The sequence below is a fragment of the Melanerpes formicivorus genome, unplaced genomic scaffold (assembly GCF_026170545.1).
Source record: "Melanerpes formicivorus ecotype bairdi unplaced genomic scaffold, bMelFor1.0.p_v2 SCAF_43, whole genome shotgun sequence".
NCBI classification, from domain to species: domain Eukaryota; kingdom Metazoa; phylum Chordata; class Aves; order Piciformes; family Picidae; genus Melanerpes; species Melanerpes formicivorus.
The window spans coordinates 5,114,088-5,138,015 of NW_027142395.1; the positions used below are offsets into that span (position 1 = coordinate 5,114,088).

Genomic DNA, 23,928 nt, shown 5'->3' on the forward strand with positions numbered 1-23,928 from the left:
TTCTTAATAATATTATACTTCCCTGCTGCTTTTAATGCAGACATTAATATACAATTGCACATGGAAGAAATAAGTACAGTTCTAGTGCAGACAGATGTCTTTTCTCCATAGCAATTGTTGCCAGTTAGAAATCCCTTTGAGGCATATTATTCCTATGTTTGTTATTTCCATTTTCAAGGTGTTTTTGCCACATCACAAATGAAAACAAGAGCATAACAGTTTAATTTCTTCCCAAAGTCATTGGTATGATGAGAAGTATTGTAGATCTCAATTAGTGAAATGATGGGATGGTTCTTTCTGTCCCATACCAGATAATACAATGTGCATTAAAACCAGGGATTGAAATATGATGGTATTTCATCTTTAATGTATATTGATGAAATTTTTTTTGTACCAAGTTTTTATTGACTGACAAAACTTATATTTGAGAAAGTGAAGCAGAGGTATATTTTGTCATATTGCACTTTTTCCTCAATCTTCTCCATATCTTACTATATTTCCTGCAACAAATTCTTTCTGCCATTTCTGGAAGCACACCTGCCCAGCACCAGGCTTTCCAGACTGAACTTGTGTCCTGCTGGTATGTCACTAGAATCAGCCAATGAAGCTCAGAGAGGTGTGCCCAAGTGGAGTAAGATGAATGATACCCCAGTTCCACTTGCAAGGGACAGAGGAACATCACTGCCCAAAATTTGTTACTCATTTGGCTGAAGTCAGTGGTAGCTTCAATTAGCATCAACTTCATAGATTCACAGAACAGTTTGTGTTGGAAGAAACCTTCAAAGGTCTAGTTCAACAGCCCCGCAATAAGCATTACCTGTTATCCTGTTGAAACAGACCCTGCTAAAAAGTTTGTCCCAGTCTTTCATGCAAGACTTTAAGTAAAGGCCACAAAAAAGGACTGAACTACTCCCCACTTTCAGCCTTTCCTCATAGGAGGACATTTCTCTAAGACATTTCTTCTTGTTTCTGAAAATTAGACCAGCAGAATAAAATCATTCTTGTATTTCTTGTGCTGCTGGTCACAGTACCTTACTGTGCTGTGAGGAGCTGTGAGATGGAGGAAGCTGCTAGGTATTGTGCAGTGAGGATAGTCTCACCACAGGCACAGTCCTGTCCTTTTAGGATGAGTTTTCTCTGATAACCCTTCAAACATGCACATAAACAGACAGACTTGTTGGTTTTATCTACTCTGTTGTATATGTTGGTGTTGGGAAAATTTGAGGCCTTGTCTAAGACATCCTCAACATGAAAAAGCTGAAGAACTCTGAGCCAGAGGGTAATACAAAGCCTGGTAAAACAGATGTTTGCCATATGTCTTCCTTTTTAGCAATTAAGCCAAAGTTTCATTGCTAATGGCTTTATCAGTGCCTGTGGCAATCCATTCGTAGTGTGGCTTTATGAAGATGAAGTTAATAAAATAATCATGTTACAATGATTTACTTGTTCAGCTATCACAGAACAAGACATTATTTTAATATTCTTTCTGTATTCATGATTTCTTGATTCACGATTTCTTCAAGAGCATTAGAAACAAAACAAGATAACCTGTTGCAGCATTGTATCTTGCCATGTGGAGAAACAGCAGCTGCCACTGGCCCATTTAGTTCATCTGATGTGACTGTCCCCTTTGTGTTGCAGCCTTGTGCATTCCTACTGTTACATCACTGAGAATGTTTTCTGAATATTTGTATGTTCTTTCTTCAATTCTGACTTCTTAGGAGTAAAGAGTTGGTCTAGTAGCTAAAACCAGAGACCCAAGAAATTAAGATACACAAGTTCCCCTATCAGCTTTTCTTGAAACTCATTACGTGGTCCAGAGATCGTCACCTAACCTTCTCATGCTTCAGTTTCCATTCTGTGGTAATCTCAGGATACTTGATGCAAAGTTCACTGACAGCAAAGAAATATGACTGAGAAGTGTTAAAAACTAAATGTTTAAGATCATCCTGGCTTTTAAATTAACTGATCATGTAGCACTTCCCTTGGAAGAATGTTCTATGTTATACCAGACCTCAGTGTTAACAGATTTCGTCTTGATCCTCAATCTCAAATTTCCTACAGTAATTTGCACCTCTCAGTAACTCTAATCAGAAACCATTCCTGAAGTCCCTCCCCCCTTAGTTATCATTATCTGAGCCATATTGTCTGTATGCAGTTTCGTGGGGAAATTGAAATCCCTTGTTAAGTCTTGACTTAAGGATGCCAGCAATGTGTCATATTTCAGTTTTGCGCTGCAGCAAAGGTTTGAAATAAAATAATTCCCAAATGCAAAATTCTAGCCCTAGCCAGTAGTTATGAGTTACAACTGAACAATTTTCTTTCCCCCCTCCCTTAAATGAGTGAAAAACTGACTAAATTTTGGCAACCCTTTGTTGATGACTTATGGCAAGCCAGATGCCCACAGTGTTTGGAAACTGGATAATAAATAGCAAATACTAATCAGCGCCTCCAGAGTGTGCAGCTGGCCTGTTTGCACAGGCAAATAGGCAGAGGCCACACCTGCCCCATGCATTGAACAGCTTCTGAAAATGTGTTCAATTAGAGAGGTGTGTGTTTAAATTGCTGCAGCAACTGTCTGCTTACTGTGAGATATGGCTGGAATCCTTAAAGAGGGACCACATTTCTGGAGAAAACTTTAAAATATATTAGCCTGAAACATAAGTTCTGTAATCTCAGATTTGTTTTCATACATGACTGCTAACAGGCAAAGATTTTTTTTTACTTTTTAAGGAGGGATTTTTTAGCCTGATGTTGGGAAGTCATGATACTGTTTTGGTGGGGGTTTTTGGCACGCCTCTATTTTTTGTGACAGTGGATTGTGTCATCATACATGCAGAATTATGACTTTACCTTTACACTGTGGGGAAGAAGCCCTGTCAAATGCGGTATCATTCAGTAGCACCAAAAGGAACATAGAAAATTACAGGCCAAGTAAATTTCTTTTTGTATGAATTTTCTCTCTTTTCAAGTTTGCTTCAGTGTGAATGTCCCTCTTTAAGGTAAGGCCTTCAATATGGGGAAAATGCCAAGGTAGGTCCATTTTTAGGCCTAATAACCTTGAGGTGTCCCTTCAGTTTCATAATATATCTCCATTCAGTCATCAGTGCATGGCAACGAGCATTTAGCAGATGGGCACGCAAGGGGCTATACTGCATGCTTTTGCATGAAGTGTTACTGCTTAGACAAAACACTGAGGAGTGATCTGGAGACCTAAGATGGTCACGAACCATTGTTAAACATTGCACATTATATATTCCCCACGTGGCACAGGTGTTTCAGTCATAGGAGAACAGTGGGCTTTCTTCTCAGAGTGAGACAGTGGTGATGAATACTGGTATAGCAAAAAGCCTAATTTAGAAACAGGGAAGAATCTATACTTGTCAGAATGGCAACAGCTGTAATGGTTGAAGTCCAACACTCCATTTTTTGCACACTGCCCCTGCCACAGTGATTTGTGAATTAGAATATTTTATGTCAGCTGGTTCCTAAAAGTTACTTATTTTTGCTACTGGTTCAATTGTTAGGGAGGTCACTGCTAGTGGAGAGGCATCAGATTTTGGATGACAATTGAGTTCTCAGTTGAGCTTGCAGCGGACAGTTGCAAACAACAGTATCATAATTGCCTGCTATGAAGCTCATACCAATTAGTCTAGCATGTGACTGGGCAGGGCAGAGAAGTCTTAACACTTCTGCCTGTTCCCTTAACAGCAAAAAGGACATTGGTTTCCAAAGCTTCAACTAGCTTGGCCCTTTGTACAACCACTAAATTTGATCAGAGTGTAAATATATGGTTTTCAATGAGCTTGTGCACAGCTTAGATCACAAAATTCAGAGAAATCAAGAGTTAGTGAGATAGTATTTTAAAAGGGATTTCAATGTTGTTTGTTTGGATGAACAAGGTTCTCTTTTCTCAGGATTTACCCATTCAATTATTCTTGTTTTTTGAGTTTTATTCTCTTCAGCACAAGTGCTTGCAGCAGCTGGTTTTAGCTGTGATTATCACAACAATAGAATTACAGAAGTTTGAAAGCTACTTCCCAGCACTGCAGGTTCCCAATTATTTACAAGTTAAACAACTTGTGTTATGCTTCCCTTGATTCTATACTGGAGATCCAGCAGTATTTGTTTGGTTTTCTAGAGTCTTGGTCTTACAGAGTACTGAATAATTAGGTTCACTTAACCATCCATTAAACGTACATTGTTAAGTGGTGCCCATTGGGATGGAATGATAAGTATCCAGAGTGATACTCCTTTTCTTTTGGGCTTCCTCAGAATAAGACAAGTTCCATCACACTTTATGTGAGCTCTAAGCTCCAGTGTTATTTTTTAAAAGTAATCTAAACCACCAAGTGAAATCATCTTATCATGGTTACTTACAGTACATTCTTAAGCACTCAAAGAGAAATATTACATTTTCATATTAATGTAGATAATAATATTCCTGTGTTGAGCCTATTTCCGATGCCATTAAAAGCCAGTGGAAACACACCAGGTGATTTAAGAAGCAGCAGGATTTGGCTCTTTATCAGACAGTGTTGATGAATTTATCAGAAAAAAAGTGGAAACTCATCAAGGGCTACCCATCTATGACTAGTCCCATTCACAGTTGGAGTCCAGTGAACACAGAGTGCAAGTGCTTCTTTGACTTTATTGTGCAGCACCTTTTGTATTAACAGTATACTACACAAGTGTAAAGTTAAGAGCAGTGTCTTACTAGGGTGTTAATCCAAAATGAACAGCAAAAAATTGTCAATATGAGAGTTTACAGTTCAGCATAGTAGTGCCATACATTTGATTATGCACTAATAAGCAGATGGTAGACTGAAGCAGCTGATGTGTAGACACTTCAGCAGCAGGACAGGGAAGGCATCTTTAAATGGTTAGGAAATAGGAGTCAAAGAGTTGACTGCCCATGACTCTCTGAAGGATTGTGTTTATATTTCACAAGAAAAAGAAGAGAGGGAAACTTGATATGTGTGCTTAGGTCTGCAATAGCAGCGGAAGTTCCCAGTAAGGAAAAAAACCATGTAAGCAAGAGACAATGAAGAGATCATAGATTATTATGGATAGAGAGATCACAATCCATGCTTAGGAGAACAAAAATTGGAAGAAATTAGATGCACAGTAAGGAGAAAATTACTCAAGTTCAAAGAAAATCAGTAGCAGAACCAAGAAAGAAACCAGTGTCATTCCAAACTGCTTTGTCTTATTGTGCTCTGTTAATAAAGCTGTTCTAAAAAGAAAAGCAGTTCCACTGTCTAGAGGAAAGGTAGAAAGGAGTATATTGAGATGCAGAAGCAGTAGGTGTTCATAGATAATTGTGAAATGCCTTTTTTGTTTATTTGTTTTGTTCTTGTTCTGTTTTATAATTTAGTCTGCAATTTCTATGAGTAGAATACAGAATACAGAATTAGCCAGGTTGGAAAAGACCTTTGAGATCATCAAGTCCAACCTGTCACCCAACACCATCTAATCAACTAAACCATGGCACCAAGTGCCTCATCCAATCTCTTCTTAAGCACTTTCAGTGATGGGGACTTCATCACCTCCCCAGGCAGCACATTCCAATGGACAGTCTTTCTTTATTTCTTTCTGGGAAGAATTTCTTCCTAACATCCAGCCTGAACCACCCCTGGCACAGCTTGAGACTGTGTCCTCTTGTTCTGGTGCTGGTTGCCTGGGAGAAGAGACCAACCCCCACCTGGCTACAACCTCCCTTCAGGGAGTTGTAGACAATAAGCCACCTGAGCCTCCTCTTCTCAAGGAGGTCCCTTAATTAAAATGTCCATTAATTAAAAAAAACCCACAACAACAACAACAATAAACAACCAGCTCCACCTGCTCTCTAAACCCTCACATAGCTCTTTATTTTAATCTGTCTTTGCAAAGGCTTAAAAATAAACATTTGACTTCAAAATGTGGTCTCTAACAATTCAGTAGTCTTAGAATTAAACCCTGGATGTGTTCCAGGATGTAAGGAGGGAGGTGACATTGGTGATTGTGACATTAGAGCAGTCGAGAATGTCAGTGGAGGCTTGCCAATTGTTACTAATAAAGGGTGACAAGGTGAGAAATTAATAAAAACATATTTTTTTTTATTACTTTGGCTCCACCTCCCATGTAACTATATACAAAAGTTATTAAAGATTATAAAGGTTTGGTATTTGGTTGAGAATATCTTCACAATATAGGAATAGTCACAAATGGTTTGAGAAACAGTATTTGGAAAAAGATAAACCTAAAGCAGTAGATTACCACTACTAACAAAAGGTAGAAAGTTCCTGGAGGCTTTAGGAGTGTATCAATTACACTGCTGAGTGCCCATTGTGGGAATTTCTCTTTCATCTCTTTTTATCAAAAATCCTTCTGAACTGCTTTGCTGCTTATAAGCCTTGTGTGGTGGGCAAACACCCAAGAGAGAAGAGCCTCATGTTCTGCAGCTCACCTGTTTTATCCAGCCAGCTAATTTTTGTCAGAATTGTCACCAGACAAAGGCTGGAACCGATAACCATCAGCTCTCTGCTTAAACATGCCCAAACATGCCCATAACATGCCCAGACTTGACCCTGCATGGGGTCTGTGGCTGGCAGGACACATGGCTTGGGGGGAAGAGCCCATGTGAAATACAGTGACCTGCAGGCCTGAGAGTGGGAGATCTCTCTCCTCTGTCTCCATTCATCTCAGCCTCTCTGTTTACCCCCGCAAGTCCTGTCTTCACACGGGGTGGGGGGAGAGGGGTTTGGGTGCACTGCCGTACCAATATAATGTGAATTTAGAGAGGCATATTGTGGTGGTGAGAGAAGGCCCAGCTCTCTCTCCCCCACAAAATAAAAAACCACGGCTGACTCAGTCGGAGAAGCAAAGGGTAGAGCTGTATTCACAAGCAATATGGAATGCAGGTTGTATATACACAATATATAACAGTATTTACAATATATATAGAAATACACAGCAAAGAAAATAATCAGAACAAAACTCCCTCCTGTGGACAGAGGAGGGTTACCCTCTCTCTCCCCCTACCTCCCTTTTTTCCCAAAAAGGGCTGGAGAGAGAAAAAAGGTAATTAATAAGGATGAAATTTTGTTAGGCCTCAAAGCACATGCAGGGATTAGTCCTCTTATCTGTTATCCAAGGTCAGCTCCGGCTAGTTGCTCAGAAGCAGACAGGCTGGAAAGGCAGAACAGACTGGACTGAGAAAGATTCCAACTGAACTAAAACTTAAAGTTGCATTGTACCAATCTACCAATGAAATTAATTTAGAATATCTGAATGTTTTCAAAATATTCAGCCAGAGTGTTCCAGCAAATGTCCCTTTCTTAAAGGCACAGCCTGAAACGGTCACAATCCACCCCTTCTAAACAATTTCATTGGCTGTTTGTACTGTCCATCCAATCTAAAACAATGTTTACAGTTTGTAAATAAAGTTCATAGTCCATTCCAGCTATACTCAGATGTAGATGATTCAGAAGTCCAAGAAAATCAGGAAACAAGAAAATGGAAAACAGTTTGTCTCTTCGTAGACGAAGCAAAGAAAAGGGAAACAGGGACGCAGGGACGCTTCGTTGACTCAGGGCTCTCGGGGTTCTCAGGGTTCATGCACCGTAGGTTCCTCATGGATTCTTCCTTTGGATGCGATATAGCTGTACAACAGTCTGAAATTAAACTCTTTCAGCTAAAGTTAAATTTCTTAGTGGAATACACTCAATTTCACCATTCTCTTGCATTACCCAATAAGTGTGACCAGGACCTTCAGCTGAAACCACCCCTTGGACAGGTTTAGCCTCTCCTGAGGGAGAAAATACCCAAACAGTTTTACCTAACAGATCCTTTTCTCTAACAACAGGAACTCTATCGCCTTCTACTTTCTGTAGCAGATCTGAATGTGTAGGTCCAGCTTGGTTCACTGAACTTCTACTATTTACCAGCCAGGTTGCTTGTGCTAAATGTTTTTCCCAGTTTTTCAAAGATCCACCCCCCATGGCTTTAAGAGTGTTCTTCAACAAACCGTTGTAGTGTTCAATCTTCCCTGTAGCTGGTGCGTAGTAAAGAATATGGAATATCCACTCAATACCATGCTCTTTGGCCCAATTCTTTACAAAGTTGTTTTTCAAATGGGTTCTGTTTTCTGACTGAATCCTCTCTGGAGTTCCGTGTCTCCACAGGATTTGTCTCTCCAGACCAAGAATGGTGTTGCGTGCAGTTGCATGTGGAACTGGATAAGTTTCCAGCCATCCAGTGTTTGCCTCTACCATGAGATAATATGAATGTTCATGCTTCATTGAGATAATATGAATATCTGAATGTTTTCAAAATATTCAGCTAGTGTGTTCCAGCAAATGTCCCTTTCTTAAAGGCACAGTCTAAAACGGTCACACACATATATAAAATCTATGCTGCAGAGTGGATCATCAAATTTGCAACATGAATTACATTGTGTGGATGAAGGCTGCTTTCCTGTGATTGTTCCATTACTTTCTATTCTCATACTTCAGCCCCAAGAAGGAATACAAAAAGCTGTAGTGTTGACCTCTCCTGCTGTTCCTGTGAAATCTATCTCCATTGACATTTTACACAGAGATAACTGTTGTGCTCTAGCAGTCAGGCTGTGAACAGAGCAGATCTGGTATAGACAGCTGTAGTGCTGCGTACTCATTTGTGCTAAAACCATACCCACGTGTGGCCATAGGGGAGAACAGTTTTTCAGCAGCTTCTGAGAGAGAATCATTGCCCAAACTGCAAACAGGGTGGTTGCCAGTGGCCCTGCAGTGCTGTGGTTTTGTTATTGCTGTTTGGGGATACATATAGGGCAGGAGAAAGGCTGTCCAAAAATTGGATACTAAAGCTGGTCATACTGGGCATACTGGCCATGTAGTTAATAAATGTTTGTACCCCCTAAATGTTTAGACTATTCCTCCTTCCTGCTTGATCCGTTTCACATTCCTAGGAAAGATACATACTGTTTCAGTGTAAAATCTTGTGAATTAGCTTCATGTTTATTAAATATCTATGTACTTCCATAACAGATTAAACTATGGACTGCATAGGTCAGCATGCTTTTCAAATACTGCGTCACTCTCTATTAACATATGGGGGTGTTGAGGGGAAAGTTTCCTTTGTCTTCCTCTTAATTTGATGTTCTTTGCATCTAATGAAGCATAGCCTAGGAGGAAAACATCTGCCCCTCTGTTTGAAAGTTACAAATGATGGTATACTTGTAAAAAATACTGGGATTCAAGACACTTTTTATCATCAAAACCTTCCACTTGATATGCTGTAGCTCATGGCTGGTCTGTTATAACTCTTGCACATGTGAATAGAACAAATAATATGCTTTTCAAACTAATAACATGTAGATATCTTTTGATAACATATATTTCATATCTTCTGGAATAAGGCATTCTAGAAAATACTTCCAATACTGATGCAGATTCTCAAGGCGTGTAAGTACTTCAAGAGACATCACATAAACAGAAAAACTGGCCTGAAGTGTCCTGTTTCTCAGCCTGTTTCTTTCACAATGTTCATACTGAACTTCTGTGTATAGAGAAGAAATCTTGTGTCAAAATGAGTGCTCATTATAGTTGTCTCAGCTTTTAGAAACTACTACACCTTTATGAAAATAGATTCAATAGAATAGAATAAACCAGGTTGGAAGAGACCTTCAAGATGATCGCATCCAACCTATCATCCAACACCACCCAACCAACTAAACCATGCAACCAAGCACCCTGTCAAGTCTCCTCCTGAACACCTCCAGTGGTGGTGACTCCACCACCTCCTCGGGCAGCCCATTCCACTGGGCAATCACTCTCTCTGTGCAAAACTTCCTCGTAACCTCTAGCCTAAACCTCCCCTGACACAGCCTGAGACTGTGTCCTCTTGTTCTGGTACTGGTTGTCTGGGAGAAGAAAATCACTGGCGCAAAGTATTTGCCTGTGCTGTGTTTCTTATTATAATAAGGAGAGGTGAACGAGAGGGCAGGAGAGCAGTGATATGAGAGTTAGCCACATAACCTTGTACTTCTAGCCAGTTTGATGCCTTAACTTTCCATTTGTCTTGAACAAAATAATCTGAAAATCTGATGAGTGACAAGGTAAATACAACATATTTAAACTCTAATCATCCTGACCTAAGAATTTCTCCATAATAAAACTGTGTCAAACGTGGGAATCATTTCTTTCTTACTGAAACAAAATTCTGGATAAAATGATACCATATGAGAGGGTGCAACTGATGTTACATGTCCTGTTCCTAACACACTGCTGTCCCCTACCCCTGTAGCCACACACCAAAAGCTGCACAGCTTCCTGCCCAGATTTAATGTGCCTGTCATGTGTTTGATGTGCTACTGAAAGGGCACTGCACTGAAAGGGTCCACTGGTAAAGCTCCCCATACAAATTACAAGCTCCAGGATTTCATTGTTGACCTGCAAATACTTGAAGAGGTATCAACCACTACTATTGACAGAAAACTGCAGTGGAGCAGAGTTAAAGTTATATTTCATTCAGTAATACAGAAAGGCTCCCCTGCATTTCTGTGTAGACACTATCTCACACTGTGAAAACCATGAATGCTCATTTACTGAAACATATCAGAACTTTTTTTCTTTCTTCTTCCAACATATTCTTTCATTGTTAAAATGGTAACTTCTGGCCTCACTCACTTGTACTGGCTGCCTGTTCTGGATTAGCTCCTCACTTGACTAAACTGAGCAGAACTCTATTAACTGATTTAAAGAGGATTCCTATAGTCACATTTAAAGAGCATATTGTGAATTGGGAAATCAGCCTAAAGTACAAAACCTAGGCTTTTGTGGCAGTGTTGTTTTCTAGCCATCACTTCATCTTTCTTTCACCCTTTCTGAGAAGCCTTTGGATCCACTGGACAATTAGAACAAAATTTAGTGGAGCCATTGAGCTTGCAAAGGACATGAAACAGTTTCAGTGATTTCATAGTTTCATAGTTTCATTTAGGGTTGGAAGGGACCACAAGGATCATCTAGTTCCAAACCCCCTGCCATGGGCAGGGACACCCCACACTAGATCAGGCTGGACAGAGCCTCATCCAGCCTGCTCTTAAACACCCCCAGGGACGGGGCCTCGACCACCTCCCTGGACAACACATTCCAGGGTTTCACCACTCTCATGGTGAAGAACCTCCTCCTCACATCCAGCCTGAATCTCCCCACCTCCAGCTCCATTCCATTCCCCCTAGTCCTATCACTACCTGAGATCCTGAGAAGTCCTTCCCCAGCCTTCATAGTTAATTTCCAGCATAGTTCATTTCCAGCAAATTAAATGAAAATAAATAATGGAGTATTTAATGGCTCTGAGTTGGAGAGTTAACTAATACTTATTAGACAGAAGAGAGTCCACTGAGTCTCTTGGCATCGTGACACAGCTGATAAGGTGCCCAAATCTGGAACACCCAGTGTCAGGCGCATTTTTGCAAGGATGTCTGTGGTTTTTCAATACTAAAGGTTCCTGTCCTTCATATTTGGTTCATGTGATTAATGGAAGGAATGACAAGTTCTGACTTTGTTAATGTATTTTCAGTGATAAGAACATCCAGTTAGATTTGTTTTTTTCACCATTGGAATTCATATACTATCATTTAGCAATCACTAACAGACAGGGTCCTTGACAAACTGACTACGCATGTTTAGGAGGGTTTTTAAGCTTGAGTCTATAACAGAAAAATTATTTATTTTCTTAAATGGTAATGAAAATAAAACAGTTCAAAAACCTACTGTTTACTGTGTGCTTATTAATAGCATATTTTAATATTTTTGGAATTATATGAAGAAATTTAAGGAAAAAAAGCACCTTGACTCATAAAGCAATACCTCTTTATCCAAAGTTATACAGGGCAATTAGGAGCGATGATTACATCTTCTAAAATTTCTAATACCTCTAGCTCTTCAAACAGAAGTGGTAATCTTTGAACAGACTTTGACTTGTGAATTGTCATCCTTCATTGGTAGTAGGCCATGTTAATATTTACTGATTCAAGGGATTCTGTTTCTGTAGCATAAGTGGTACATCTAATCAGATTGTAACATCCACATGAAGCAGGTTCACCATATTTCCTAGGATAAACAGGTCACACTGGGTCAGTGCTCAGATGGGAGACCTATGAAACATTTACACTGCTAGCATGAAAAAACAAGATCAACTACCCAGTGCATTTCCTGTAGGGGAGGTAATGAGTCATTATCCCAACTCACTACCAGAGGTACTGTGCAGGTGGAGAAGCCATCCTTCAGATGAAATTTAAAAGTGAAGTTTTGACATCTTTAGGCAATACAAGTGTCATGGCAATGCTGCTGCTCTTAGCCCACATGCTGCCTGCAGTAGAGCGGTTTCAATGCAGGGTGGAATTTGGCAGTTATTGTTGGAAGCTCCTGGTTATCTTCAGTCCCCCTACCCTTGAGTAGCATTGACACATGGTGAACACAAGGTGTTTGGGTGGTCTACAGAGAAAAAAAAATGTAGCCTAAGTTAAAAAAAAAAAAAAAGTAACAATTGAAATGCTGTGTGTTTGGGTGTACTTCTGTGGTTTTGAGGATTCATTTCTCCCTAATTACCCTAGTATCTTCAGTCAGCTGAAACTGAAGTCTTACCTGCAAAAAAGTTTGAAAAGGCAAAAATAATGTGTCCCAAAGTCTCAGGAGCTGCAGACTAAATAAACAGAGTCTCATCCATTTAATTATTGTATTTTTAATGATGCATTTGCCAGTCAGTCTCAATATTTTTCCTTTATGATTTTTTTTTTATGTTCAAAGTTGGATAATAGCCACATTCTGCTTATTTCACGTACTCTTCCTACCTTGCAGATCTTCCTTCTTTTCTCAACTTCTCTGCTAGGAGACAGCCACAGCCCTTCATACGTTCATCCTGAGCCTTCACGCTGCAACTAAACATTAGTTCATGCTGTTGGCTTATAGGCTATTAACAATGCAAGTATATTAAAATAGCAATAGTAGATTAAATGTGACCAGACCTGTTTTATCTTAGCAGATGAGGCCTTGCATAATAGTCATAGCTTCAGGAAGAAAGTGTCTAAGTTGCTAAGGAGGGTTTCTCAAATCTTTCTGTTGAAAAGAAGCACTCGTTATGAACTCTACTTTTTGTTTTGTATGGCTTAATCTACTCACTTTCGTTCTCTGAGATCTATTTAATCTCATTTCATCAGCTGGTTAGTTAGAGACTTGCTAGCATATGCTTGCAATCTTGTATTTCTCCATGCTTCTTCTGTTAATAAATAGGGTGATTTCCATCTGTGTTGTCAAAAATACATTGAATTGTTTGTATAACTGAGAAAGTAAAAGCTAGTATTTCCTTCTTTTGTCTTGAAGGCACAATATAAGACATGATAAACTTTTAAATCTAAGTAAATGCTGTTGTTTATTGTTTCAGAAGTGTTTGGAAATGTAGTTCTACTGGAAGTACGATTCCTTTTAATCAGTAGCATTTAGGTACGCTGATGTTGGGACATTTTTTTCAAATGTACTCATCTGCACTCTATTCCACCTAACACCACCCTCATAACCTAAGGTTTTATGGGAAGAGTAGCTATTGGGAAATAATTGCCCTTCACAGACTTTGAGGGATTTGTCATCTTATTCTTTTAGTTTCAGCAGGGAAATAACTCTTTTCACAAATACATTCAGTATGAAAACTTGAACATAATATACATTGCATTTGTTCTCATCTAGTCCAGAGTTTGACCTGGATAGCTAGTGGTTAAAGTATGTGTAGACATAGCATCATAGAATCAATAAGGTTGGAAAGGACCTCAGAGATCCTCAAGTCCAACCTATCACCACGCACCTCATGACTGACTAAACCATGGCTCTCAAGTGCCACATCCAATCCCCTCTTGAACACCTCCAGGGACAGTGACTCCACCACCTCTCTGGGCAGCACACTGCAGTGGCTAACAACTGTCTCAGTGAAGAACTTTCTCCTCACCTCCATCTTAAACGTCCCTTGGTGCAGCTTGGGACTGTGTCCTCTTGTTCTGGTGCTGAGTGCCTGTGAGAAAAGACCAACCCTCACCTGGCTACAACCTCCCTTCAGGGAATTGTAGAGAGCAGTAAAGTCTCCCCTGAGCCTCCTCTTCTCCAGGCTAAGCAACCACAGCTCCCTCAGCCTCTCCTCACAGGGCTGCGCTCCAGACCCCTCCCCAGCCTCATTGCCCTTCTCTAGACACATTCAAGAGTCTCAATGTCCTTCTTAAATTGAGTGGCCCAGAACTGGACACAGGACTCAAAGTGTGGCCTAACCAGTGCTAAGTACAGGGGCACAATGACTTCCCTGTTCCTGCTGGCCACATTATTCCTGATGCAGGCCAGGATGCCACACTTCTCTTGCGCAGAACCACAGTTCAGAATTTTAATTCTGTCTTCTACAAACATTCACCTGCCTTCTTCTGGTTTAATGACTATTCCTGTAGCAAACTCATTGTATGAATGTGTTAAAATGCTTCAACTGTGAGAAGCAAGAAGGGTGTAGGTGTAGTTGGGATGTAATGAATTTACAAATTCATATGGAATTTCATTCTTGTTATGCAGCATTTGCCCAAATCATGTCCCTCATGGCTTTATGTAGTTTCAAATGTACAGATCACATAGACTTTATGTCCACTCCTTATGTATACAGCAAATATTACAAATGTAGACTATATAAGAAACACATATATATATATGTTTATTAATAAAGGCCACATTCCTTTCCTTTTAGTGGATTGTTTTTAGATAGAGAATGTGGATTTTTGAACCTATGCAGGCCTCTTTTTTGTTCTCCATCTGTAAAGTTCTTACAAGGAATGTAGGTGAAGGTTGCTACAACCATGTTACAATTGTGAGAAAGATAATTATTTTAATGCCTCAGTAGAGCTGATGAAGAAAATACATACATATATATTAAAAAATAGGAAAATTAGCCTACATTGAAAGAATCATTAATGTACTTTATGATGTTTCACTTTATATTTTTTATCATTCTACTTTGCAAGTCAAATAACTATTTTATTTCTGGCATCATCTTAATTTCAGGTGTGCAGGATGAACACAAAGCTAGTCTTTCAACGTTTTTACTCAGTTGACTATTGCATTTCATGAAACAAAGAGGAAAGACACAGCATAGGGGAAAATCTTTGTTCCAACATGCTTGAAATATGCTGCTAACATGGAAAACATGAACAATGCAAGTCTCATGGGGAATGTTTTCTCTGTAGCCTTGGGGATTTTTACACATAAATGGTCAACAGTGGTTACTGTTGTGAGAACACTGAATTGGCCACCCCAATTCCGTCTTTGTTTAATGTGTTATCCCAGCCTAGGATTTCCCAGTCCAATTTGACTGAAGCAACAAAGGTGCTTTAGACTTCTGTGGTGCTCTGAATGGCATTTGGCTGTGTTAGGAAACCTGAGTGGCCAGTGTGGAGTTCAAGGATTTTGGACTCAGAGCTTGTGGCAAGGTCTACATCTGGGTTTAAATCTGAGTATAGCCAGATACGAAGAAGCAGTTAGCTTAGATTTGAAACATCAGTCTATATTATGGGGAAAACAATCAAATCAGTTCACTCTGTGCCTCTGAAATTTGGTATTATTATGTTCACATCTAATAGGAAACAGTCATACTACCTACTATGCCAAAATGCCAAAGGCTTTTTAAAAGTAGTCCTAATCTCAGCTTCCTGCTTTACCATCATACTGCTGTTCCTTTGCCTGTCAAAGACCCGTGAGTCTCTGAGAACTCATTTATAGTACTGCTTCTGTGGCCTCTCCTGAACTCATTTATAGTATTTGCTCCTGTAGCTTCCCTCATACGTCTTTTATTCTTTGTGTGAAGTAGCTCCTCTTGTATTTCAATCATTGAAGAAAATTCTGCCTTTTGGGGGCTTTGGGTGAGGGGAGGTGGGGAAGAGGGATGGAGAAGAGGGAGAGTACCTTTTATTTTACCATGCTGTTTTACTATTCACCTTATTTGTATTTTTTTTCTCAGAAAACCAAAAGGGATGTAAATAACTTTGATCAAGACTTTACACGAGAAGAACCAGTATTAACGCTAGTGGATGAGGCAATTATAAAACAAATCAATCAAGAAGAATTTAAAGGGTTCTCTTATTTTGGAGAGGAGCTACTGCCCTAGACATTGGGCTGACAAGATGAATGATGCTGCAAGAAGTGATTCTGAAGAGATCATCACATTACTGAGACTCAGTAGATCAAGAACTACTTCTCTTACCCTGAGCCCATATCCCAAAATAGAGTATATATTTATTAGTTACTTTCCTTTTATCTTCTAACCTGAAAGCGCTCTTAATTTCTGTCTCAAAAAGTGATGCAAAATGATTTTGAAACTGTAGATGTAACACACTGCCATATGTGTGCAACTCTTCTTTGATTCCTAAGGTCTCCTCAGAGGACAAAATTGCATCTTTTCCATGGAAAATGAAACTGTGTTACTAAAAGTGATTTAGCACATCACAGTCTGTAATCGTCATATTTAAGCTAAGAAAGTGCAAGCTGTTTCTTCTGCACTGATGGTCATGGTAAGATCTGTGCTCATCCATACCATTGCTCTTTGGTAAGCAAAGAAGTCTGCCTTGGTGGGGGTGTAATCCTCAGTTCTGAATTTATTTGGCGAGGTACAAACTTAAAGCTGTATGGAAAAAGAAGCACATCAGTTACGACTTTTCTTGTAAAATTTACAGAAAATTCTTAGGAATAAGAAGAGTCACAAAGATTACTGAAATTTTATTTCAAGCAAGACATAGTACATGGATAGTTACTAAAGGGCTAATGAATAAAAAGCCTATAGTACTTTACCAGAGCTATATATAGGCATTTTACCATTTTTCAGGAAATTGGATGTACTATCCATGTTACCAAATTTAATATCCATTTCAATAAACCATTAATGTGATGGCAAGCTTTTACAGTTAATTTTAGATTAAGAAATTAATTATAAACATTATAAATTTGCCTTTGTCATTGTAGCTAAGTTGATACGATTTCTTATTTATATTTATTTTCTGAGCAGTGTGTTACTTTTACACACTTCTACAAAACCTTAATACTACTGTGTTTGTTTAAAATCTAAAGAAAAATCTGCTTTTAGAAGACACAAAATAAGGCTACACATGCATTATATTGAAGTGTACAAAAAAACGAAGATCAAACATTCACAAACTGACATTACTGAAAGTTGTAAATTGATTTTTTTTTTTTTTTTTTTTTTTTTTTTTTTTTGGTGTATGAATTGAACTGGTAACTCATGTGAACAATATAACTAATGTGAAGTTACCCCTTGTAGATATGCTAACAGTGTTATGTACTTATATTTTCAGGAGTACCCTGTGGTTTGTTTTTGGGGTTTTTTGTGTACATGTATTGCTGAGGTCATTTTATTATATATTTTACTGGACTGAGTGAGCAGTCATTGGAATCCATTTTAATTGTTGCACATGGGTTTCCAGCTGCACAAAAATATATATACTTGTGATTGGCAAAATGGCACTAAAGAAGCTTTTTTGCCTTTTGTACAGGTGAGATCTTGTATATAGTGTTTGCTGCAAGGCCTGTGGAATTCATTGAATATAGAGGTATCAACTGCTGCATGTTCAGGCATACTATTAAAATGTTAGTCTATGAAAGAATAATTATAATAACGTCCATGTGCAATACCCTTGTATGTGTATTGGTTCAAGTTACTGTCAGAGAGATGAGGTTTTTGTTATAAAAGTTGTAGACATACGTTAAGCTATACTAAATCTCTTGTATAGTTCTCTTCAACTCTATTGTGACATGATAGAGGTCAGAAAGAGAAAGGAATGTTACAAATTGTAGTGGACAAAGTGTGACTCCTTGGCTTTAAGAGATAATCTCAGTCTCAAGCAGATGAGTTAGTTTGTGTCAGTTTTGCGTCTGGCTGCTCATAACCTGTTACTGATGACAACATTCAGTTCCATTTTGTTTTGTTTTTAAAACTCAGGTGTAATTATTATATATATTCTTATGATAATTTCAAAATATTAAATATTATGATATATCAATTAATGTGTTGTCCGGCCTATAGGTGTAATAATGGATCGAGCCTTTAGTTTAATTTAATTTATCTACAGTAATCTTTTGTACTGGGAAAAGACTAGCTGCTGGAGCTGAGTAGCAGCACAGAAACATGCAATGATTGCATCATCTCAAGGTTTAAATTTCTTTCTCTTTTAGAAATATATTGTAGAACTGCCCATCAATTTGTGTCTCGCCACTGGCTCTGTTTATTCCTCATCATGATTAGCTTTTGACATCCAGGCAAGAACTGAACACAACTCTAAGGTGTTCTCTTCTGTGCGTGAGCAGGCTGGATAGGAAGACTTATTGGATAGTGCACTACTGTTTGTACAAGAGGCCTTTACACAAAACTCTTGAGCATTTATTTTGAAGGAATAAAAGCACCCCATAAAGCCTTTGTAAGCAAGCTACATGGTCTCTATTCCCTTTTCCAACATGAAGATATTTAGCAAATGTTTGTATTCTAGGAGGCCTCAGCACCTGCACTGTTTGATAGAATGCTAAAAGAAAAGTGAAGGAGATTAAAAACCTTTTGCGTGGGCAGATATTTCTTCAATATAAATAGTTAGATTCTCTGCATTGGGTTTACATCAGAAGGTTTATCTGTTACTTTGAACATTTTTTAAAGATAATTCTTGAAAATGGACATTCTGTTACATTTCTGCCTCTTCTGTAAATTTTTTTCCTGTTCCTTCTTTGTAAAACAAGTGCAAAATGCCAAAAATATTATTATTAATTATTATTAAGAATCCATTGTCTCTTGGTTTTCCTCCCAAATAGACTTTGCTAACAAATGGAAACACATTTTTCTCCATAGGGTGAAAAAATAATTATTTCCAAAACACGCTTACAAATTACCTCTTTTTAAATTATGTGCAGAATAGTTCTGGCTAAACAGAAAATGTATTCAGTTGAGGGGGTAGGGTTGTGGGGTTTTTTATTGTGAGGATTTATTTGTACAGATTTTTTTTTTTTGTTATGGATGTAATTTGAATCTCTTGCCATTCATTAGTGTTATTTCATCATAAACATTATTACTGTGCCAAATGTACTGTATTCAAAAGGATGTGAATGTGTATTGTTTCAGAACCTAATAAATACAATGATCATAAGTCTTTTTTTTTCCCCCAAAGTTTTCCTGCATATTTTCTAAAGAGGAAGAAAGAAAGATGAAGGATTAATATTTTTTCCTATTCTATGTTATACAAAATACCATGAGTTTGTCTTTTAGGAGTGGACCTTTTACAAAGGAAGAATATGATAAAAAGAGCCTCTGTGAAGCACTAAACGCAGCCAAGAGAAACACAGGTAACAGTACCCAAAGAGTATTGATTTTGGGCAATATAAGATTTACATGAGAAGCACCAAGCTGTGAGTTACAGACTTTTTCTGCTCACCAACTGCATGGTGTTCACTGACATCTAAGTGATCCCTGCATTTTGCTTAGCTGCGTTGTTAAAACTCACATCAGTAGGGCACTGTGTACAAACACATGACACTGCTTTAGTCTTTAATTGTATTGATTAGAAGGATTAATAGTATGCTTAAGTTTAATTAATTAGGGCCATAGAGCTTATTAAATTGCTTAATCTGCCAGTGTGGCATTGTGTGAAATATTTCAGTATTTCATAGTGTTTCTGTTTGCACCTTATATACTTCCCATTTTCATGGTCTAAAATTCTTAACTTCTATTTCAATAGATCATCTATCAACATACTCTGGCAGCAGTTCCAATTAACAATCTCCAGTTAGTATACCAATAGGTAAGCTGTCTAGCTTTACAAACAAATTAATTTGAAGTGTTTTCTATTCAGATGGCAGGTTTTGCATAAACAGCCATTGCTTCCTTTGGGCTGAGTCTTCTCAAAGTCCCTGAGTGTGTTTGGTGCCTGTGAGCATATTCTAAATCTCGTGTGTTGACAGCACTAGCATAAGCATTGTCACACAGATTTTACCAGTTCAACAACCATGCAACATCTTGATTTTTTTCTGGGTATGTTTTGCAACCTTAAGAGCATCAGAAGAACTTAACCTTACAACCAGTAAGCAGCACTTGCCTCCAAATACATCACTCCATATCCTGTTTTCTTGTAGCACTGTAACAATGATGGCAGCTAAGAAGGGTTGTCAACCTTGCTGAGGGACTGCAGAATTTTGAAAGATGGCAGTCTTAGAGAGGAAGGAGTCACAGTCTCATTGACTGTCTGTGCTGTAAATATAATAGCATATCAAGACACTTTCCCTCAATTTCTACTATCTGCTTCTCTGGCCTTCCATATAGGTGATGTTAGATCACTTTACACAAATGTGTGTGCATATTTACAAATGCATATAACTTCCTAGTAGTCTGGGCAGGTACACGAGTAAATCAATATGATAAAGCACCTAAACAAACATCAAAATCATATTAATTATCCAACAGTAAATTGGAGAGTTGAATAGCTGATGAAGTTACAGACATTCCATTTGGGTCTTTGTCTACATACACTGTTTGAGCAGAACAGGTTTTTGAGCAAAAACAGGTGGAATGAACTGGCTCATCCCAGGCATGCGGAGAAGATGAGAATGACTTAGATCAGAATGGACTGTTTTTAGGCACAATAAATTTTTCATCTGGGTGAGATGAATAAGCTACCCATATAACCAAAAGCAGATGTGAGCAGCCATACTGTGTCAAACCAAACATTGCTCAAATGAGGTATCCTGTCTTAGCAATGGTCAGTAGCTCAGGCAGGATAAAAGTATAACCGACAGAAAATACATGTGGAAAAATCTGAGAACAAGAATGCATCAGATGCAGCAGTTTGGATAATATCTCTGAATTATCTTTCCTTTGATCAGGTTTTTAGCAATGTCAATTTCTGGCATGCAAAGTTTTCTGTGGAGATAAACTACACATTTCAGCTGATCACTATGTTTAAAATTCCCTCTTTGTGTTCATTCTGTCTGTGACATGATTCTATTCTGTGCTGCTCATGTTTCTCTTTGAAAGAGGATAAATAATTAATTGCTATTTACCTTTTTTCATACCATTCAGAATTTTATAGGTCACTGATACAACCTTCCTCAGCTGGTGCTTATTCAGATTGAAAACCCTTTGCTTGACTGTAATCAGGCTTCATAAAGACACATCCCATATTTTTGGTTATCTGTGTCAACTTTATCTGAATCTTTTGTAGTTCTGCTGTATTCCTTTTGAACACTGAGACTAAAATTACATGCAATTGAGTATGTGGATGCAACATGGATTGACTAGTGAATGACTAGTGTCGTCTGTTGTGTTTTCTGCTGCATTCTTACATATTTTTTTCTTATCCAAGTTTGTGCTCAATGATTTCCCAGGCCTTCCCAGATTAGTATAATTTGTAAATCTAATATGCATGCCATTAGGTTTACCAGTCATAATGAAAATAGGCTGTATCCAGAACATAATAGAAATAGGTTAAAAAGGAGTTTAACCAGGTCAAACTGCTGTCTCAGTGCAGACTTCCATTTCAGCATTAAACCTTCAATGATTACCTTCTTGGTATGGTTTTGCTAGTGCTTTTGTACTCCCTATATATAGCTATGGTTAGGCTGCCTCTCTTCAGCATACGTATTAGAACATTCTGTGCAACAAATAATTTTCCAAAATCAATATACATGACATACTTTACTCCCTTCCTGTCAATAGAGGCTTTTAGTGTACTGAATGTGTCTTCTTCTGACATATTAGCTACAATGAAGGGGAGAAAGACAAACGTTTTCTTAGCACATATGTGCCAAAATAGTTTTCACTCCATCTTTCCTTTTACCTCATCATTGCTGGGGAAGCAGGAGATAAGAGTAGCAGCCTGAGCTGGAACACAAGCTGCCACTATAAATATTGTGAAATGGTTATGCAAGACTGTCCAAAATTTGGAAAAGCATTAAAGAACTTTCACATTTGTACACAAATGTTTAACCCTTAGAAAAAATTCAGTTCAGAAGAAAGTCAGTGACCTGGAGTCTATTGCTGATTTGGGCACTGGATTTGGAACTGAATTGAGCATTGCACACACCTGTCATCACCACTCAGTACTACTGGTTTGATCTAGTGTCTTATGTACCACAGGATGTAGCAGTAAGAGAAGACTAAAGCTGCTAGTGACAGCAAGAGTTGGTGTCTGGCTGATACTCATTTATGCCAAAAGGTATTCTCATTTTGCCAAATATATTAAGACAAAATGTTACCAAAGGGGCCATGCATTCATAAACAGTACCACAAAGGGGAAAGTAAAGAACATGCTTTTAGTATACATGAGCTGTTAGGTTAATTTGGTCACCTTATGTAGCTGTACTCTTGACAACCTCTTAGGAATAGAGAAGATACTCCTTGAGTGATGGTAAATACATCCCTGCTCAAATATGTCTGTTACAGAGAGAGACTAGAATATCAGAACAAAGAATTGCGTTCAGATCTCAGGAATGCACTTGTTACTTGTGCTTTCATGCAGAAAAAAATAAGACCAGTTGCCTAAGCAGCCTCCTGTTTTCATTGACACAAGCAGTATGAAGCTTGAGACTTCAAAGCCATGAGAATGGACAGGTACTATTACGGTTATTTTATTAACCAGAAAACTGAAACTAGGTGCTGCAATGACGTTTTGCTTCTTACTGTGTTAATATAAAGACAGCAGAACTGCCAGAGGAAGAGCATGGATGCTTTCACTGCACTGCTGTTTCTGAGCACAAGAGGTTTTCAAACTGTGCTTCACCTAATACCTACTGATGGTCTCCCACGAAGGGGCTTCATGGCTACTTGAAGTCCCTCTCGTTCTTCTTTTCAGTTACTAAACCAGAAGACAGTCAAAAGTTGTGTGCAATCAGATGCAGTACTTCATGCCTGGAGGAGGTGGGGTTTGTGGTTTTACAATGGGAACATGGTCACACCTAGCAAAGTTTGAAAACCTCTGTGTTCTAGGAAAGCTCTTTACTCAGGAGTTGTTGGTACATGAAAAAATAACATTTTCTGTTGATTTTTGGTTAACGAGAAGTAGGTGAAGATAGCAGGCACAGGAAGGTTGATGTTGATTAAGGTGAGCAGGTCAAAGAGATTATGCAAATCTCAGTTAGGTAAATGTTTATGTTATGGTGGAGATCACTGATCATTGCCCTTCTCTGGACACTGGTCAACATCTTTCCTAAACTGAGGAGCCCAGAACTGGACACAGGACTCAAGGTGTGGCCTAACCAGTGCTGAGTACAGGGCAGAATGACTTCCCTGCCCCTGCTGGCCACACTAGTTCTGTTGATATGCTGACTGCTTACATCCTAGTGCACTACAACTCTACTCATTAACCTACTGTAATTGACAGCAGCTGAACTTCTTAGATCATGAGTTCTGCTACTGTGAGGCCTGTTCAAGATTTATGATCCTGCTCTACTGTAGTACAGAGTTTTGTAAAATCCCTCAAACACCACCTACTAGCTGCTAAACTGAGGCCCTGGGTATCCCCAAGTCATCGCAACAGTGCAGCAGTCTTGCTGGAAAACTGGTCTTATAGAGCAGATTTTTTTCATAGTTTCATAGTTTCATAGTTTCATTCAGGGTTGGAAGGGACCACAAGGATCATCTAGTTCCAACCCCCCTGCCATGGGCAGGGACACCCCACACTAGATCAGGCTGGACAGAGCCTCATCCAGCCTGCTCTTAAACACCCCCAGGGACGGGGCCTCGACCACCTCCCTGGACAACACATTCCAGGGTTTCACCACTCTCATGGTGAAGAACCTCCTCCTCACATCTAGCCTGAATCTCCCCACCTCCAGCTTCATTCCATTCCCCTTAGTCCTATCACTACCTGAGATCCTGAGAAGTCCTTCC

At 38.8% G+C, this 23,928-nt stretch overlaps 1 protein-coding gene across 1 annotated transcript in view; it reads left to right on the top strand.

The window, feature by feature from the left end:
* PRKCE (protein kinase C epsilon) overlaps nt 1-19,195 on the top strand; it is a 350,754-nt gene extending 331,559 nt beyond the window's left edge. Inside the window, exon 15 of the mRNA XM_068158885.1 lies at nt 16,015-19,195. Within this exon, the coding sequence (XP_068014986.1) occupies nt 16,015-16,161 (147 nt within the window). The 3' untranslated portion in view covers nt 16,162-19,195. The remainder of the gene's footprint in view (nt 1-16,014) is intronic.
* The last annotated feature ends 4,733 nt before the right edge of the window (nt 19,196-23,928 follow it).